General features: G+C 47.0%; 1 protein-coding gene and 1 pseudogene across 1 annotated transcript in view; both read right to left on the bottom strand.

The window, feature by feature from the left end:
- RIN2 (Ras and Rab interactor 2) overlaps positions 1-20,726 on the bottom strand; it is a 102,765-nt gene that overhangs the window by 78,892 nt on the left and 3,147 nt on the right. The window contains exon 3 of the mRNA XM_024753735.1: positions 20,448-20,540. Within this exon, the coding sequence (XP_024609503.1) occupies positions 20,448-20,504 (57 nt within the window). The 5' untranslated portion in view covers positions 20,505-20,540. The remainder of the gene's footprint in view (positions 1-20,447; positions 20,541-20,726) is intronic.
- LOC112405360 (short coiled-coil protein-like) lies at positions 966-17,756 on the bottom strand (annotated as a pseudogene).

Below are 20,726 nucleotides of genomic sequence, written 5' to 3'. Positions count from 1 at the left end.
TCAAAATTTTCTATTTCAAACACACACACAACCAGAGCTCGTCTTTTCAGGTATCAAGTGGATTATTTTGTGCAAAGGAATTTTTTTTTTTTTTTTGGTACGCGGGCCTCTCACTGTTGTGGCCTCTCCCATTGTGGAGCACAGGCTCCGGACGCACAGGCTCAGCGGCCATGGCCCACGGGCCCAGCCGCTCCGCGGCATGTGGGATCTTCCCGGACCGGGGCACGAACCCGTGTCCCCTGCATCGGCAGGCGGACTCTCAACCACTGCGCCACCAGGGAAGCCCCAAAGGAAGTTTTTAACGACAAATCTTCCCAATACAATAATTCAGTTTCAAAGAAAAATCTTCATCTTTATAGCCCCCGTTTTCAATTGATTAAACAGAAACCAACTATCCTATCTTATTACTAAATATAACAAATAAGCCCTAAACTGAGAAAGTATCTTACTTTGGTTAAGTTTCAACAGAGTTCTGGCTACTCTCTTAGATGATTAACTAAAATTACTTTTTACAAATGTGAAACCAATTTTTTCCTTAGGGGAAGGAAAATGGGAAGAAAGCAAATGGAGAAGAGGCACACGATGGTGGACAGGGTATATAAAGCTGTGCATTCAGTACATGATTTTGTTCACTTTTTCACAACACGGTGGTTATCTTCTTGTATCTCTAACTATGCCTACAATAAAAGACAATGCTAAACCTATAAATCAAAGCAAATTTGATATAACATTCATTTTCAAGTTTCACAAATATATGCATTTCTAAGTATAAAGTCTCTACAATACGTCTGCACATTTTTGTAGACTAACATAATACACAAACTCATGGAAGTCTCCTGTTATGCTCTTAATTTTGCTTAGATCTGACATTATCTTCGTAAATACTCAGTGAAGCCACAAACAAAAGTACTATAACTTTTGGAATCTATCCAAGTTTTAAAGAAAAAAAGGTCAGCAGCAATTCCGTAAGACATAAGGGATATCAATCCCTTATTTTCTTTTGCTTTTTGTATCAGTTGTTTGAAAAACACTAGAAGCTGACATGAGGTTTTCTATCTATTGTCCAAGAACTTGGTTTTCTGATTTTAGCTTCAGATTTTCTTCCTTAACTGCATCTACTCTTGCAGAGAGATCTTCAAGTGTGTGTTGGAGTTCCAACACTTGATTAATAAGTCATGTTTTTTCCTCCAGTTCCACCTGATTTTCAGCATCGACTGCATCCATGTCAGCATTCATCACCTTCAGTAACAAAACTTCTGGGCCTTGTATACAAAATTCTTGGTGAATGGTCTGCCGTTTGAGGCACCGGCAGGGGGAGGGATCCAGAGGATACCTCAGGTCTGGACACTTGGACCAACTGGCCCACTCTTTATTTGCTAGTCTCTGCCATCTATGATTGGCTTTAATAACTTGTTGATTTTCTCCTTAATGAGTTAATCTCTGACACACGCTCACTATGTATTTGTATGAGAATTATGTTTTCCACGTCTATCCATTCTAAGAGACTTGACGACTGTGGGTCCTTGGCCCTGTGTGTGTATAGGGTGAGGGGTGTGGGTCGCTTAACCTCTCTGGACTTCAGTTTCCTCAAGCATTCAATACATCAATGGATTTCTAACGCCTCTTCTGGCTCAAACTCTTGGTGACGGCCAGCTGCCCCCCTTAGCCTTTCCGGAATGCAGTGGCATAAATATCTAAGTCACATTCACTTCCCTTTTACCACCTCCAGCTTCCTACCGAGCAGCTGCCTGCACAGGGCTTTCAATAAGCCCTGGAGGAGAAATAATGACTCCTCCTTTCTGGAAGTCAATCTGAATGTATATATCTGTAACTCAGTATGCAAACTATTGAATTCAGCATTTCCAATTCTAGGAATTGATCCAAAGAAGCAATCAGGTATACGTTAAAGAAGGTTCTTGGGAGCATCATTTATAATCATGAACAATGGAAAAAAGGACTAAGTGTCTAATAACAGTGGCCTCCTTAAAAGTGTGGTACAGCAAGGTACTGGAATATTATACAGCCCTTAAAATGGTGATTCTGTCATATATACACACACACATATATATGTTTATTGACATGTCAGTATATAAATACAGAGACCTGTTATTCAGTGGGAAAAAAAGTTGTATGTATTCTCTGAGCCTATTTATGTAATGTATTTATCTATGGATTAATATAATACACTAGAATTACAAACAGAGAAAGCAAAATTCCGTATTCATCAGCATCAGGATTTCTCACAGGGCTCATTTCCAGGCGGTGCAATTAAAGAGGGTACAACATAGGTGATATTCTCGTTCTTCTTTACGTTAAGAATTTTTTCTGCAAGAGCTTTTTTTTTTTTTTTCCATAGGAAAAATAGCTATCTTCTTTGGGAAAAAGAGAAGTAAAAGAACAGTTCAACGGGTGGAATTCATACAGAGCCTGGACTTAACAGCCTAGCAGTTAGATGAGTCTTCAGAGCCCCTGGGTCTGGCAATACGATAGTCAGCCAGTAGGTGCTCAAAGCTGCCAAATGGAAGTGCCAGGAATATACCACTTGGTGGGTGCAGGCCTTGATAAAACTAAGGAAATGGGATGCTCTGCCAGTTGTCATGGCCTGAGCTAATGAATTATGTTCCTCTCCCCTGGAGGCCAGGTTGACGCTCAGAGCTGTACCTCACCCACACAGCCCACCTTTTTTTTTTTTGACAAGTCTACTCAATTACAGGCCAGGGGTTAACTTCAACATGGAATCAGAGTCACTCCTCATTCCGAAACATCGGTTACATGTAAGGAAGTTTTCTCTCTCTCTTTTTTTTTTACTAGCTACAAAAAGCAGTGCAAACTCTGAGCTGTAATTTTCCTGTGCCCACTGTCTCTGCTCAGCCCACCCCAGTGCTACTAATTTCAAATGCACTGAGAGTGTTTCAAGTGGCATTTCTTCAAATGTTTTCACCCAACGCTAGCAGTGTGGGATGTGAACAGGCATGATTCCAAAACAAGAGTTACTGTTCCAGTAACATTGGAAATAGCCAATGAAACTGGGTTAAACATTCAATTAAGCAAGTTCACGTGGACTCCTCAGAACCTTTTAAGAAGCCGGTGTAAGTGAGGGTCTCCAGGAAGAGAACAGTGTGTAGGATTCCACAGCCTTCTTGATCTTTTTTTTCTTTTAATTTTTATTTTATATTGGAGTATAGTTGATTAACAATGTTTTGTTAGTTTCAGGTGTACAGCAAAGTGAGTGAGTTATACATATACATATATCCCCTCTTTTTTTAGATATTTTTCCCATATAGGCCATTACAGAGTACTGAGTAGAGTTCCCTGTGCTATACAGTAGGTCCTTATTAGTTATCTATTTTATATATAGTGGTGTGTATATATCAATCTCAAACTCCCAGTCTATCCCCTCCCCCAACTCTTCCCCCACTGGTAACCGTAAGTTCATTCTCTAAGTCTGTGGGTCTGTTTCTGTTTTATAAATAAGTTCATGTGTCTTATTAGTTTTTTAGATTCCACTTATAAGCCCTTCTGGTCGTTAAGACTCTGTTGAGGACACTTTCCGAGGAGCAGTGTTCTACAGAAACTCTTAAGGAAATGCTGACTTGAGGAGATGCTGACATGGCCCCTAGGAATAGTAACTGCCGTATTTGGAATTTCAATTTTAATTTTTTTTTAAAAAGAGAAATGGAGTAAGGATTCAAGGGGAAAGTAACAGGAGAGGAGACATGAATCTCCAACTTGCAACATGAAGATGAAAAATTTAGAATCGATCATCAAAAATGTTTTTTCTGTAAACTGAGTATGACAACATCCTCTGAGCACATATATTTAATTTAGGGAAGGAAGAAAGCAGAGGGATTATGAAAAGGGACTTTGGATTGTAAGACAATGTAAAGTCTGGTCATTTTCAGTCTCCTGAAGATGATTAGTAACTGGCAGGACGATGAATCACTGAGGCTTTGAAACTGACTAAAATGCAAAGGCTTTGTTCCTCATCAGGACCTGGAGCTCTGATGTAGATGTCGGCCAGGCACCCCAGAACTTCAGATGGGATCCAGGCAGCACCCCACCCGTACCTCCCGGGGTCGCTGCTCCCTCAGGCTCCACTGCAAGCACGTGGACGCCTCTGCCCAAGGCTGCAGGTGCTCTGTGGGCGGATGAGGTCAGAGCAGGAGGGGCTCCATGCACAGATACCCCAGCTTCCCCTCACCCCGGAGGGACAGTTCTGATGCTCACTATACAGTCTCCCCAAGGCCCCCAGCGGGACTGAGCCCCAGTGGCTGTTCTCCCTTCTCTGTCTCACCTCCCTACGCCCCGACCTGAGCTTCTGGTGGTCACCTCCCAAACAGACTGCTGGTGTCCATAACCTGTCTCTGAACCTGCGTCTGGGGACCCCAACCAGTGTGGTTCTTTCCGCTATAAATTCAGAGCAAGGCCTCTCAGGTTACCTCCTCCACCTGAGGCAGCTGGGTGCCTTGGTCCCTCCTTAATGTTCCCAGGTAACAGGTATACGCGGGACTATTCCTGCAACTCTGCTTACGTAAAGTGACCAGAATGGGGCACAGCGTTCCAGCGCTAGCTTGGCCTCGTCTCTCCTCTACACAAACAGGACAAGTTTGATAAAGAGGGTTTCAACCCTCTTTATCATTCAGAATGAAACTAGCAGAATAATATTCCCCAGACTAGTATTTCCCAAACTGGGACGCACACGTGCATCGCTTGGGGATCCTGGCAAAAACGCAGGTCTTGGTTCCTAGGTTTGGGGTAGGGCCTGAGATTCTGCATTTCAACAAACTCCTTGGCTGACGTGGAACAAGGTTCTAGGGGTCCAAGAGCCCTGAGGACAAAACCAATATATATGTATATATATAGGTTAATCAACTCGAATTGTTTTAAGACTTCCATTCACTAATTTAATTCAGCTGCTCAGCTGCAAACACGAGAACAGCTGTTGAAAAGTCCTTCTGATAGTGGGAAAGTACATATTTGGCATATCTGGACACCAAAGATGTCCATGCACAGCACGGGGAGATAGCAGATTTGGAATGAGAGCCACTGTCAACACACATTTATTGAAGATCGGCCACCTTTGGGGAACTGGGCTCAATGGACACTGAAAGACGTAGAAGACATTGTCCCTGTCCCTAAAAAGGCTTACAATGTGACCGGAAAGGTAAGACAGAGAAAAGTAACAGGAAACACATGCCTGGTGAGTGGCCACAGCCGGTAGTGACTTGGACAACTTTAATTGGTCCTAAGTCACAGTGCCGTCCCTCTGCTCACCGAGCAGACTGCATGGCCCCCACCCCAGTGGGCAGACACCAGGAGCTGCATTTTGCAAGAGACTCAGGCTTAACTTCACACACTCCCCACAACACACATGCTCATGTACCTTGTGGGTGATGTTCCTCTATTAGAGACGTTTTAATGTTCGTACTCAGGGCAAGAGAACTAAAAACTTTTAGAGGGTCTTCCCTGGTGGCGCAGTGGTTAAGAGTCCGCCTGCCGATGCAGGGGACACAGGTTCGTGCCCCGGTCCGGGAAGATCCCACATGTCACGGAGCGGCTGGGCCCGTGAGCCATGGCCGCTGCGCCTGCACGGCCGGGGCCTGTGCTCCACAACGGGAGAGGCAACAACAGTGAGAGGCCCGCGTACCGCAAAAAAAAAAACAACAACAAAAAACTTTTAGAAGCAGAATCCATCCCACGTTCATAGCGGCCTTACTCGCAATAGGTGGAAGGGGGAAGCAGCCCACATGGTCACCAACGGATGAATGGATAAACAAGATGCGGTTTATACACATAATCAAATACTGTTCTGCCTTACAAAGGAAGGAAATTCTGATACATGCTCCGTCGTGGGTGAACCCGGAGGACGTGATGCTGAGTGAAATAAGCCAGTCACAAAAGGACAAACGTTGTACGATTCCACGGATGTGAGGTTCCTAGAGTATAATCAAGTTCATAGAGACAGGCAGTAGAATGGTGGCTGCCAGGGGCTGTCGGGGAGGAAGGAAGGGGAAGTGAGTGTTTAACGGGTATGGAGTTTCAGTTTGGGAAGATGTAAAGGTTCTGAAGACGGATGGTTGGGACGGGGGTACAATAATGTGAGTGTACTTAATGCAACAGGAATGCACACTTAAATATGGTTAAAGCGGTCAATTTTATGTATGTTTTACCACAGTTAAAAACCAGAATCCATAAAAGTCAGAAAACAGGGTTTCAGAGTTTTCTTGTTTTGTCTTTTTTACAGATCTGTGCTACAGGGACTGTCTTTGGAGGAAATAAGCTACAGTGGCCCAGCTCCAGCTTCTAAACCCTGGGGTCCCCTAAGAAGGTAACGGTCGTCTGAAGCGAAGCCCCAGAGGGTCCGAGATGTGAAGAGGTGTGACCTCTGGAGAGCCTGTCCACCGATTCCACACCTACGGACCCAGGGCCTCTTGATGCCGGGATAAAATGCAGCCCCTGTGGTCACGTGTCCCTACACCTCGGCATCTTCTGTCTCCTGATGACACCAAACACTCAGGATGCAGGACAGCCTGATGTTCACACACCAAGATGGTTAGGAGGGACCATCCCAGCCCAGGATACTGGGGATCTTCCCGATGCTGGACAAGCCTCCTGGAACCAGGTGGCTGGGCTGAGACCCTCCAGGAGGGAAGAGCTGATCTTACAACAGGTGCATCGATCGACCTGCAGGCCTGAGGTCGGGGCCGGAGCTGGAGAGCTGGGTCCAACCCCACATGCCTTCCTTTGGTGCCTACAAGCAACGCCCGAAAGCTCTCGCCTGGTTTTGGATCTGAGCATTCTGGTTCAGACAAGAAACTTGTCTATGGCCAGATGACTTCTGTGAGCATATGGAAGGCCCTTGAACTCTTCTTGCAACTTTTTATTGAAATTGTATAGCATGTATATGTGATATTATATAACATACATGATAGTATATAATACAAAGAATCCTTTGTGCCATTGTCACAACCCTGCTGTAAATTTGAAATGATATCACTCAAAACCCTCACCCCCTACCCCCGGGGTGGGGTGGGGGGGAATTAACGTACTTAAGAATGAAAACCAGGCTGCCAGATGTAGAGAATGGACTTGAGGACACAGGGGGTAAGGGGAAGCTGGGTCGAAGTGAGAAAGTAGCATTGACATATATACACTACCAAATGTAAAATAGATAGCTAGTGGGAAGCAGCCGCATAGCACAGGGAGATCAGCTCGGTGCTTTGTGTCCACCTAGAGGGGTGGGATAGGGAGGGTGGGAGGGAGATGCAAGAGGGAGGGGATATGGGGATATATGTATACGTATAGCTGATTCACTTTGTTATACAGCAGAAACTAACACACCATTGTTAAGCAATCATGTGCCAATAAAGATGAAAAAAACCCAAAAAACAAAACAGGCTGCCAGGAATCACTTCCCTAATTTCTCCCAGCTCATCTCCAAAGCTCACTTTGCACACTCTTCTTGCTGGGAAATCTCTGCTTTGGAAAGTTCAGGCAGCTTTGTTCCTCACCCTCAAAATCTGCGTCTAAGTACGCTTGGACCCCTAGTCAGAGGAAGTGTGGCCGACACACCTCTTCCTGCACAGGCCACTGGGCTCCAAGGCCTGGTTGTGCCATGGCCCCTGGGTACCCTGACCACACCGAGCTGAGCCCCTTCACCGGGGCTCCTGCTTAGCCCCTTCACCGGGGCTCCTGCTTAGCCCCCAGGGGTCCCCAGGCAGACCCGCCAAGCTTCCTGATGAGCCTCAGAACCACACAGCCCTGGTTGGAAGGCCAGCTTGGGCTCCTGCCGCCTGGGGGACCCGTGGGGGAGACCGTCACCTCCCTGAGGCTCAGTCTTCTCATCTGTAAAAGGGGTGATGATCACTTGGTGGGGGGATGAATGGGAACCAGCATAGGGAAGGTGCCCGCACATCTGTGGCCATAAGAGCCCCAGCCGGTGGTGGGAGCCCAGCACTTGGCTGTCAAACGTTTCCAGGAAGGAAGCATTTTAATTTCATCATATAGTTAACGTGCGTGTCGCGTGGGGAAAATAAAAAAATATTTTAAATTATATACAAATGGCGGTGGTGGGTCAGAATTTTTCAGGCTTTGGGAAACTCTAAAGGCATTTAGTGTGGTCTTGGGGTAGGGCAGGAAAGCACCGTAGGGTGAGTGGCAGGGGTGAAGGAGACAGGGAGGCTCGGGGGGAGACAGGGAGGCTCGGGGGGAGATTATGAAATGGGCTGCACTGGGGACAGGTGTTTCATGTCCTTCAGTAGATTACTAGCAAAAACTTGAGAGCAGGCATAGCGTTCCCTGTGGGGATTTTTTTCTGCCACTCAAGCCCGAAATACAGCTCCTTCAAACAGGAGATGCTCATCAAATGACCACGAATCTCTCCGAATGGAAATGAAGCATTACCTTCTTCGGCCTGGCAGTCATTTCTCTCTCTCCAGTCTGATTCTGAAAAACTCTGAACTTTTGAACTTGAAGCCTTAGTTATAAATGATGATGTCTTTGCGCTCCTCGAATTATCCCCAACTCTCGTTCACTTGTATGCCCCGCGATGAGAGATTCTTTCCGCACCATGATCCTAGTTACCAGTGGGTTAGTCTCCCCCTCTCTCTGATGTCCAAAGTCTTTCTGAAGTTCTTATGTACAGAACATAACGTGACGCTTCTTAGATGAGCCTTGTCAGGCCTTGAAGCGGTAGCTCTGTGGATATGACAGGTGAAGGACAGACAGAAGCTGTCCTAACTGGGGAAGTCTCAGGACAGGTAAAAGATATGCTTTGTCAACCAGCTTCAGCCAATGGCAGCTACCACTTAATGGGTACCACACATCATGTCATTTATTTAATGCTCACATCATCCCGGTGTGATAGGTCTGGGGCTTTTCGTAACCCTATTTCACAGATGAGGAAACTGAGCTTTGGAGAGTTTGTCCCACATCAAGCAGGTGGTAACGGAGCAACAGGGCTTGGCAGACCGGGTTCTTAGACCTGCAGAGCCATGACCTTCCCACGAGTCTTTTCTTTTGTGTAAGGATGCACATCTTTGAGGCACTGAAGGTAATACTGGGCTTTGCTACAGTGGAGACGGCTGACGTGTGCACCCCTGGGAAGCTCCTGTTGGCTGTCCCCAGGATGAACTTACCAGCTTCATCTCAGACCCTGGGGCTCCCCAGGACATCCCGAGCTCAGCCTTCCTGCATCTGTCTCCTTTTTGGCTCCTGAGCATTTCCTTTCCTCTGCAGATAAGTGGAGTCTGAAGCTGCTCTCATGCCCAGCTGAAGGCTTGCCCAGAAGCCAGGGCTCAAGGCTGGTATGTAAGCTCCCCTGGTTAGAGCCCAGGGCAACTCCCAGCTGCCTGGCATCTCGTTAGGGACCCGCCCTTCCCGAGGACGGCTTTGACAGTCCCTCCAACGTGGATGTCATATATCAGAGGTCCTTGGAGGCCTCTGGACACACTCGGCTATGTTTTGTCTGACTCGCCCCACGTGTGCTTGTCCTGTCTTTTATAACTAAAATGGTTCAGCATTTAAACATGTTTCCTACAAAAAAATCAGGAGGTTTCCATAAAAATCGAGGTTTCTAGCTTCTTGAAACTGAAAAACTCTGGGCCGTGGTGATGCTGACCTCTTTATACGGGATATCTGCTTCCAGTTTGCCTCAGTCCCCACCACTCCCTACTGTTCGCCAATACTGAGGCCAAAGGTCAGTGCTCAATTACCAACTTGCACCTGGGAGGGCTCGACTGGTTTAGGTTACGCGCCTGGCCCCTGCAGGCACCAGAGGTCGAGAGCACTGATATATTCACTCTGGCTACTTCTGATGATCTATAGGAGGCAGGGAATGTGGTTCGGGAAAGCGCATGGGCCACGCCCTTGGAGACCAGGCCCTTAGTGGCCCTGCCACGTGTTCATCCGTAAACTGGAGACGCTGCTACCCACACTCAAGATTGCCTTTGAGAATTCAGTTGCAAAATGCAATTATCTCCCAAGTCAGGGCTCAGCAAACTCTTCCTACAGAGGGCCAGAGGGTCAATATGTTAAGCTCCAGAGGCCGTATGGTCTCTGGAGCAACTTGGTTCCACCACCGTGGGATGGAAGCAGCCGTGCACAGCACCTCAGTGACCAGGTGTGTCTGTGTCCCCACCATGGAGACAGGTGCTGGCTGGGTCTGGCCTGAGGGTGGCAGTTTGCTGACTCTGCCCTAAGTGACTGTCCGGTTGCCTGGGTGTCTGCCCTCCAGTCTACTCCGCACATTTCAGGTAGAGAAGTTATTTCAAAAACTCTGGGGCGGGCCTGAGCAACAAATACACACTGAGACCTCACAACATTCCTAAACGCCTTGCCTTCAAGTGGCAGCTGGCTCTGGTCCAGCGTTCCCAGGGCCGATTCTGAGAAGGTTCAGAGAAGGAAAACACGAAGTCCACGGCTCCAGACGGGCCAAGACGACATGCACAATAAATATGAGAAGGTGGAGGGTGAGGCAGAGTGAACCGGAGGTGATGGGGAGACTCGGGAGGCGTTTTGGGAGAGGGGAGAAGGGATGTTTCTGGAGGGAGTGGCCAGGCACGGGGACATGGGTGGGTTGACCAGCAAGCTGAGCTGTGCTGGGTGGGAGGCCCACTCTGCACCCTATGAGGGGTGGGGGCCAGGGAAGATGTGAATTGCACTCTGGTTTTCTTGGTTGATGGATTAAAGACAGGGTGCTGTCGCCAAGCTTTCCGAGGGCTGCACACGTGTTGGATCATGTCACTCCCTCTCCCCCAAATGCTCATGGCTTCACTGCACTAAGAATGATTCCCAGGTCCTCACCCAGTCAGCACAATGGTCCTGGCTACTCCCCCCGCACCGGGCCCTTACCTCATGCCCACCCCCGTCTCCCAACGCCCAGACACTGGCCACCCTGCTCTTCTTTCAGAGGCTCAGGCCCTGCTCCCCGGCTTGTGTGCTTCCCCCTTGTCTGGGAATAATTTTCTCCCTGCCTCTTTCTCTCCTGCAGGGTTCAGCTTAAACACCACCTCCTCAACGAGCCCTCCCCCCTCAGGCCTTCCTACCTGTCTGTCCTTCAAGCTCAAGTTTCTCTGATCGTTATCTGCTTCCCCATCACCACACACTCAGTGCCCAGGGCTGGCCCTGCCACCATAGGTACTGAATCAATACAGGTTGAAGAAATGAACGATATATGGGTAATACACACATACATGCATTACACGCTTTTTCATTCATTCAGCATATTTATTGAACACCTACTATTAATGGCCAGGACAGTGGGCGCTAAGTACACTCACACTTTCCTTGCTTTCTTTACTTCTGGAAGACCTGCCCCAGAGATAGAGAAACCCCGGGAATGGGTTATTTCCTAATTGACATTGCAGACCAGGAGTTTTCAGCTTCAGCACAGTGGAAATTTAGGGTCAGATGATTCTTTGTTCTGGGGGCTGCCTGTGTGTGATAGGAAGCCCGCCCGCTGCACACCCACCCAAGCTGTAACAACCAAAAGTATGTCCAGAGAACCAGCGGCCTGGACTGGACTGGCTGTCCTGGACCAGAACCCGGAGGGTCTGCATCTTCAGCCATCAGCGTCTCGGGAAACAAGCCCCGAACTGGGAAGTTCAACAAGAACTGGCCTGTTTCCACCTGAACTTAAGTAACACACACAGAATGTCAACACACCAATTCGACAAGGCTGCCAGGGGCCAGGTCTGAAACGAGACAGAACACAGACGCTGAAAACCACAAAAATGACTAAACGGCCCCCTCTTCTGACACACAGCGTCGCTGCTTCTGTATCATTGGCGCCTTGACTCCCTCCATTCCTCCTGCCTCTGGATAAAACTCACTGCATTGCCCAATCACGGGATTGCCCTCACTTCCTGATGACACTCCAAGCCTCCTTCAGGGTTGCCAGATGAAAGACAGGGTGCCCAGTTAAATCTGAATTTTAGATAAACAGTGAATACTTTTTTTAGTGTAAGTCTGTCCCCAATATTGCATAGGATGTACTTATGCTATATCTGAAATTCAAATTCAGCTGGTGTCCGGCATTTTTATTTGCCAATCTGCAAACTAATTCCTTAGAATCAGCCCAAATCCTATACTATGCGCCTCCAGGTGCCCTCTTGCTGAGAGCCCTCTGCTTGAGGGTTCTTCTAGTATGTTCTCAGCAGTTGCAGCAGCTAGCAAACCCTGACTCTGATGCAGGTTGTGTTCCTGGGTGTCTTTAGAAAGAACAATCCCCACTTTTTGAGGCAGGAAACTCTGAGAGGCGGTCGTCCGAAAGGGATATCTGTGAGTGGCCAGCAGATGACAGGCTGGGGGTGACAAGCAGGGAAAGTGGAGTCAGGCTCACGTCTTAGTTAACCAGCGTCCAATACAGGGGCTGCAACCTGGAAAGAGGTGTGCGGGGAGTATCTCATTTCAGCACTGGACGAGGCACAAGGTCGACAATTTAAGGCCCCGAGGGTGCTAGGTCCCATCTCTACAAAATCCCTTCCAAGTTGAAGTACAGTCACCAGGGAACCACCACAGAATTGACAAGTGGTGTGACCCTGGGCAAGTTTTGTAACCTCTCCCGGTCTCAGTTTTCCCACCTGTAAAATGGGCATAACGACAGTGTGAGGAGTAAATAACTCAATGGGTTGAAAGTGCTTGGAACAGGCCTGGGAGAGTGTGAAACTAAACATAAATTTTTAAAAGTAGTTGAATAAGGAGGAAGGTGGGCTTGCATGTGAAGTGGCACCAAGATGGTAGTTTTTGCCAAAATGCCAGGCATCCAGCAAAGGACATGCTGCTTCTGTTTGTTCTTCGGTTCCTTTGGCAAACGGCCGTGTAGACCAACAACAGAGTTAAAAAATTAACCTCCCCCAAGCCTTCCCGGGAGAGGGGAGGAGCCCACGTCTCTGAACCTCAGCTTAGAGAATATCAGAGCACCGGTGGGCAGGTGTCGGAGGCCTGGTGGATGATTTGGCTTCTGGTTTACAGGGGCTGGGGCGGGTGCCTCAGTGTCTGTGTGCAGCCGCTCTTGAGAGAGTGAATGAAACATGGGCGTGGGGTGAGGGCACAGACAGAATAACACAGAACATCCTATCAGACGGTGGCAATTATTCCAAGGCTTGTAGAGAGTGAGTGAGCACAATTATCAAAGTACCATGTCTGAGCTCACAACTCCACTGGGAAGGTGATGTCACTGCATTTTCCAGACGGGGACATGGAGACAAGCCCAGAATTCAGCCATTTCTATGTTTTTTTTTTTGTATCAGTCTGTTTAGTCATTCAAATCTAAGACATAGAGCAGTGATTCTCCAGCCTGACTCCCCCTGGCGAGCCTGTTAAAACGCAGACCACGGGCCCCAACCCCATCATCTGATTCCCACATTCCACAGTCCAAAGAACCTGCATTTCTAAGACGTCTCCAGGTAAGCTGACGCGGGGAGCTGGCACCACACTTTGAGAACCACTAGTCGAGGCTGCCTCGGTAACAAACTCCGGGTGATGCCGACACTGCCCGTCTGTCCGGGGACCACATTTCACGTGTCAATTACTTCCTAAAATGCAGGCAAATGCAGAGACACAGACTCGGGCATCTCACCTTGACAGGTTTACCTGGTGAATCGGTGTCTTCTGGTGGCTCCAAAAACAGGAATCACCAGCGCCCTTGTTAATGCCAGAGGCTTCCGTTCCCTCCCTTGGAGGTTCTGATTTATGGATATGAGACGGGCCTGGGAGTTTCTATGTTAACAAGAACCCACAGGGAGTACATCCTTTCATTGTCATGCTCTGGCACTGTTTAACTAGGTCACCTAAAGATTATTTAATTATCTAAGGGGTGCACCTGTGTTTGACTTTGCTCTGGGCTGTTAATGAAGGACTCAGGCACTGTGAAGATACAAGTCAGCCTGCAGATTTCTGTTCAGAAAAAAAAAAGATTACCCCAAAGGACACAGTTTTATTGCCCTGTAGTACTACCACCAGTTTTGACTTGAACTTAGCAAACTTATTACAGAATGACTTTTTAAGTCAACTACAAATACATCATCTGTCCAAGTGTTATTTGAATCAGCCTTACACTGGCCTTCTGGATTCATGCATGGTTTGAATACAGCTTTGACAGATGTTCCTTTTATATTGTATGAGGTGTTCATTTTATATTGCATGATTTAATTTTTCGAAAATCATACATTGAAACAAGAGTCCTTCAAACCTACATCTTCTTCCTTGGTATCCTCCTAATTATAAAAACTCAGAGCTACAAGTAAGCCTGTAGGAATAACGTGGTTGAGGGGACCTGGGGGAATCTATTTCACTCCCGATGTTTAAAAGGCAGAGCTCCTTGAAGCAAGTGAGAACGTGTTGTGGCCTAACACGCAACATTTAATATCAGAAATGGATGGCCAACATGTGCTGGGAAACTACCCTCTAAAACCATGAGATCCATTGTTTTTGGAAACACGAACAGGAATTGCTGTCCAAAATGTTCAGGGCATTCCTAGAAAGTCAGGCCCTGGGTGGGGGTAGGGGTGCAGGGTGTGCGGCCTGTGTCCTGGAAGCATTTGGAGCAGATGGTGAAAGATATGCATGTGTGTCCAAATAAAAGCCAACCAATGCTCCAGAAAGAGGCCACTGTCCCCATGACCTCTTTAGATGGAGTTTCCTGGGGGATCTCTCTGGAGAAGGGTGAAGCGATCAAAGTGGAACCCTCAGGAAGGCTACATGGGATGGGGGCGCCACATGAGAAAGTCAGGCAATTCCCACCCCTGCTGGGGACTAATAACCAGCCCCTGGCACTCCAACCTCCCTGGGTCTTAGTTTCACTATCTGTGAACGGAGGAGGTATAGAGTCCACAAAACATAAGCCTTCACTCTCCAATACAGAAGCCACCTGCCACATGTGGCTGTGGAACCTTTGAAATGCTGCTAGCCTGAATCAAGATGCACTCGGTGTAAAATACACACTGGATTTCAAAGGCGTGGTACTAAAAAAAAAATGTACAATATCCAATTAATATTTTTATATTGTTACATGTTGACATGACAATATTTTAGATATACTAAGTTAAATAAAATATATTATTAAAAATCAATTTCGCCCGTTTTCTTAAATGTGGCTACTAGAACATTTAAAATGACATCTGCAGTTCACTTTGTATTTCTATGGGGCAGCACTGCTCTAAGGCCTCTCCAGGTGTAAGCATATAGGAAGAAAGAAAAGACACACCGAATACTGATATCAGGTATGCTTTGCAATATTATTATGAAGAATTAGCAAAACACCCTCTGACATAGATCGCAGCAAGATCTTTTTGATCCACCTCCTAGAGTAATGAAAATAAAAACAAAAATAAAATGGGACCGAATTAAAAGTTTTTGCACAGCAAAGGAAACCATCAACAAAATGAAAAGACAAACCACAGAATGGGAGAAAATATTTGCAAATGAAGCGACCAACAACGGATTAATCTCCAAAATACAGAAACATCTCATGAAGCTCTATAACAAAAAAGCAAGCAACCCAATCAAAAAATGGGCAGAAGATCTAAATAGACATTTCTCCAGAGAAGACCTACAGATGGCAAGAAGCACATGAAAAGATGTTCAGCATCACTAATTATTGGTGAAATGCAAATCAAAACTACAATGAGGTATCACCTCACACCAGTCAGAATGGCTATCATCAAAAAAATCTACAAACAAGAAATGCTGGAGAGGGTGGGGAGAAAAGGGAACACTCCTACAATATTGGTGGGAATGTAAACTGGTGCAGCCACTATGGAGAACAGTATGGAGGTTCCTTAGAAAAATAAAAATAGAACTACCATATGACCCCAGCAATCCCACTACTGGGCATATACCCAGAGAAAACCATAATTCAAAAAGACACACGTACCCCAATGTTCATTGCAGCACTATTTACAATAGCCAGGACATGGAAGCAACCTAAATGTCTATCAACAGAGGACTGGATAAAGAAGATGTGGTATATATACACAATGGAATATTACTCAGCCATAAAAAAGAACAAAATAATGCCATTTGCAGCAAGGTGGATGGACTTATAGATTGTCATACTGAGTGAAATAAGTCAGACAGAGAAAGACAAATATCATATGATATTGCTTATATGTGGAATCTAAAGAAATGGTACAAACAAACCTATTTACAAAACAGAAGTTGAGTCACAGACGTAGAAAACAAACTTGTGGTTACCGGGGGGGAAAGGGGGGGAGAAGGGATAAATTGGGAAATTGGGATTGACATATACACACTACTATATATAGAATAGATAACTAATAAGAACCTACTGTATAGCACAGGGAACTCTACTCAATACTCTGTAATGACCTATATGGGAATAGAATCTAAAAAAGAGTGGTATAGGTATACGTAGAACTGCTCAGGGGGACAATCACACCAGTCCTCTTCCCGCACCATTCTCTGCTCCAAGAGGATCCCCCTCGGGATCACGGACATGGCGATGAAGGACAGAACGAATCCCTCATGGCGGTGCTCGAGCTGTCCACCAGGCAGACACCCGCTCAGCCCACATGAGCCCGTTGTCAATGGATAAAGAGGGTTGACACCAGCTTGGAAGGGCAGCTGGGAGCCTGATGGGGAGGGGTGGAAGGTGGGCAGGAGGAGGGACACAGCAGGTTTGGGCTACAGAGGCAGACCCGTGAGGGTACAGGGACAAGACCGGTGGAGAAAGAGCTGGGAGAAGGTGGAAGCACCGTCTGAAAGTTCTCGAATGTCAAGGTGAAGAGTACAGACCTGGTCCAGGGTGCAGCACGGAGCCGGGGTCTGCAAGCAGGCAACTCGGATGGATGGAATGATTGACAAGAAACAACCAACCAACCACATTCAGAGGTGGTGCAGATGGATTCCGGGCATCAGCTGCGTGTCCGCAAAGGGAAGAACGAGACCCTCAGCAGGGAGTTGGATGTAGGGAAGGGAAGGAGGGGTGGATCCTGAAGACTCGAGGGGGATCTGCTAGCACTGGGCGCCTGGGTGGGGTTGGGGAGGGGTGGCTTTGGAAGCTAGGCAATCCAGGAAAAGGAGGGTTCCAAGATGATGCTGAGTTTCTCGGCCCTCAGCCAGGACCACTTAGAACTCTTCCAGCCCAGATGACGCCTTTCTTACTGTCTCTTTCACACAACACAGCCTTGCAATCTGACAGCTCTCCGTGTCTCATAGTCACGTCTATGACTAGGTGCAGATAACTTTGCTGCCTTGTCTAGGGCATCACCTGTCTGCCCCCACATGTTTTCACAGACACCTTGCAGGGCAGGAAGATACTTTTCTCACGGGTGGTTGAGAAACATTAGCAACGATGCTGGGAAGGGCTGTGGACCATGTGTTTGCCCGGCACAGGATTTCTGTGGCCAGGCTTCCGGGAAGAGACTCCACGAGCACCATAACCCCGGGGCTTTGTCAATTACACCAGAATGCTCATACCATCCACCTTCCCCAGGACCCTTGCGTCCTGCAACTCACCTGGGTCACTTCCAGGAGCCAGGACAGGTGCAAAACCACGAATCAAGGCTCGCTGCTCGTGGTTAGCAGCTCTGGCTTAAAAGCACACACTGGATAGGGGAAGATGACGCTGCAAAAGAGGTCTGCTGATTGTCTTTCAATGACCCACGCTTTGCACAAAATCACGTGAGCCCCAATAACCAAGAAAGGGATAATGAACATGTGGAATCCAGCTGTGAGCCAGGAATGTAACCACAAATCCCCACCTTATGAAGCAGTCCTACCCGGATGTAGGGCATCGCTGGTGTGGTGGAGGACAGCCCTGCAGGGACACAAGAGGTTCACTGAGTCCCTAGATTCAACCCCGGCTCTACAGCAGAGGCCACTTCCTAGGAAAGACTGCGCTGGGGCCCCACTCAGGTCATCTGCCCTCAGAGTCCCTTTAACTTCTTTCACGAAGCATTGTTTTCTCTTATAATTCGTTATTATGGGTTTAATATTATATTTGATCAATATCCTTCTTTGGTACCAGACTGAAAGCCCCATGAAGTGGGATGGCTTCTGGCTTTTCTCTCCCTGGTGCCTAGGTCAGAGCCTGGCTGATCACAGGCGCTCCATCAATGTGAGTCAAAAAAAAGCATGACGAGTAAACGAAGAGCCAGTGGGTCCAGGGCTGTGCGGAGGGACAGCCCATCTCAGCAACCGAGGGCTACCCTGGCAACCCTGAGTGCTACCCTGGCAACCATTTTTACAACGAACTTCCAAGGAGTCAGTATTAAATGTCCAAGGGGCAGTTGTCTTCATCCTTATGGGTAACTGCATGCCTAAATTGTGGAATAATTAATAATAACTAACAATATTATTTATCTAATATTATAATAATGAATGATATTATTATTCCATAATAACTATGAAATAGCCACAGTAAAGAGTAACAATGTCTATAAAGAAGAGAGAAAGAAGTATAAGGTAACTATATCATCCACTTGGACCATCTAATGAATAAACGAAACAATTTAAGCTCTGCAGAAAAAAAAAAAAAGACAACACCAAGTTATATAGTTCTAGCCACTTCCACACATTTTCCTCAAGGGCATTTGACTCAGGAGAGAAGCAGATTTGCCCTCAGTGGGTTCAGGCAGCCTCTCACCTCTTGTCTGATGGATTCTTTCACAGGACATGGCCCAGAAATACAAGTTAACTACTTCACCTGTTATTCAACTGAAAAAAAAAAAAAAAAAAGATTTTTCCCAGGACTGCAGGAAAAACTGGCTACATTGGACCTAACAGTAGGTAGTATTGGGTCCAACAAATTCCTCAGGAATTTTCAAAGGCAATTTGGACTCGATTCCATTTTCTCCTTTTGCTGGGACTTTAAAATCTAACTACTAGGTGAGATTCAGCCCCACTGCACTTCCTGAGCGTAAGGTGGTGATTACGGACGATCCAATATTTAGGCTGAGGTAGGCGGTGCCTTGGGAGAAGGGGGGTTTGGGTCCGCCCTGCCCACCAGGATGAAATGAATATCTCAGCGTAAGACAGAATCCAGGAACCAAAGAGGCGTCAGGAGCCTGGTCCCCGGGAGGCTTGAGGGGCCCCTCTTGTGCCTCCAGTGGTGGATTTTACACAGGTTTGATTCAAATCAAGTAAACGGGCTGCGAACTAAGATGGCTGCGTCCACAAAGCTTAACTCTTAGGACCGAGAATCGAGACCATCTGTGTCAACACAACTTAAGTATTTCTTCCAGGAAGTTATTGTAAACCAATAAATAACTCTGCTGTTCGCGGCAGGAAATTCCTACGAAACAATCTGTCCTGGCACAGTTTGCTCACCTGGGAAAACAGCCTGCTAACCAGTGGTTTACTCGCCAAGATTCCCCTTAAGGCCCTCGTCCTGCTGTATCCACCCATCCTGAACTATATTACGTCACACACTTTGCCGAAACCCAGTCGATTCTCTGCCTTGAGAAGCACAGCTTAAAGGGTTTGGGCCTGGACCTCTAAACCCTATAAAGATGCCTCCTGACCTTAGACACCAATAGGCCTGTGCCCTGGCGACGCCCTCCTTGACAGCAGCTGCTTGAATGAACTTGGCTTTGCTTTACCAACAGCCTTTTCTGATGGATTTTTTTGAGCCCACAACTGACAGAATAAATCAGGTTTGGCCTCTTGGAAACAGGAAGCATACAGATGCTATGACTAGTCTATGACAGATTTCAAATGCACATTCACCTCCACTTCCTTCCTCTTTTACATGATTCTGTATTTTCCAAATTTTCCACAATGAGTTTGCATTATTTTGAGGGTGAGTGAGAGGATGCAAAGCAAACACCATAAGAAGAAAATCAATTCCCAAGTGTACGTTAGAAACGATTGTCAGGTGTTAATTTAACACACACACACACACACACACACACACACACACACACACACACACAGAGTATATAAAATACCCATTGAGCATCACATCTCATTAAGCTAGCAAGGTCTCCCATTGACATCAAAAGGCATGGAGAAAAGTGGTCCAGTTTTAATCAGGCTGCCTTGGTTCTCTCAGGCCTCTGGGGTGTTGATAAAATACACCAGCAAAAACATTCAGTCAGTTTAGGGTAAGGCCCAGGGATCTGTGTGTAGTTCTCTTTTTTTAATGAGCACTTAAGTGATTCACAGAATCAAGCCAAGTGTAAAAGCACAGGAGCCTACAACCGACTCAGTAGAATGCCAAGTCCAGCTTCCATCAAAAACTGTCCAGATGAAAAAGGACCAGGTTGGCGGTTGACAAAGAAAGGATGCCTCAACTGTCTCACTCAGGTGGCATCTCCCCATGCCTGGGTCCTGGGCCTGTCTGGAAGCACACTGACTCACAAAAGCCCCGACCTCCTGTAAAATCTGGGAATAGCTCAAAGCTGGGCTCAGCCCTGCAGCTCTCCGTGCAGCCAGCACAGGGAGTGAGATGCCCGTTAGCAGCCCCAGTCAAGGCCTCCTTTTACCTTAAAGAAACTTCCTCGTTTCTCCGGACTGCGGGCGCCCATGGTCCAAGCTGACATTTCCCGTGGCGAGGCTCTACTGCACGCCTGGGACTCCTGAAGGTAGAGACATTTGTAATGGTTAGTCCAGCCTGTAGGAAATTCCTTTCTAAGCCACAGAACACTCACAACAACAGTCCTGCCAAGATCTTTTTCCATCAACAACAGAGTGCCATTTTATTTCCCACCAAAGCCCTTCCATCTCCTTTCAGGCTGATTTCCTGCTACAGACAGCACAGTTCC

The sequence above is a fragment of the Neophocaena asiaeorientalis genome, unplaced genomic scaffold, assembly GCF_003031525.2.
Source record: "Neophocaena asiaeorientalis asiaeorientalis breed wild unplaced genomic scaffold, Neophocaena_asiaeorientalis_V1.1 scaffold302, whole genome shotgun sequence".
Taxonomy (NCBI): domain Eukaryota; kingdom Metazoa; phylum Chordata; class Mammalia; order Artiodactyla; family Phocoenidae; genus Neophocaena; species Neophocaena asiaeorientalis.
The sequence above is the reverse complement of the archived record's forward strand: the minus strand, read 5'-3'. Positions and strand labels throughout refer to the sequence as shown.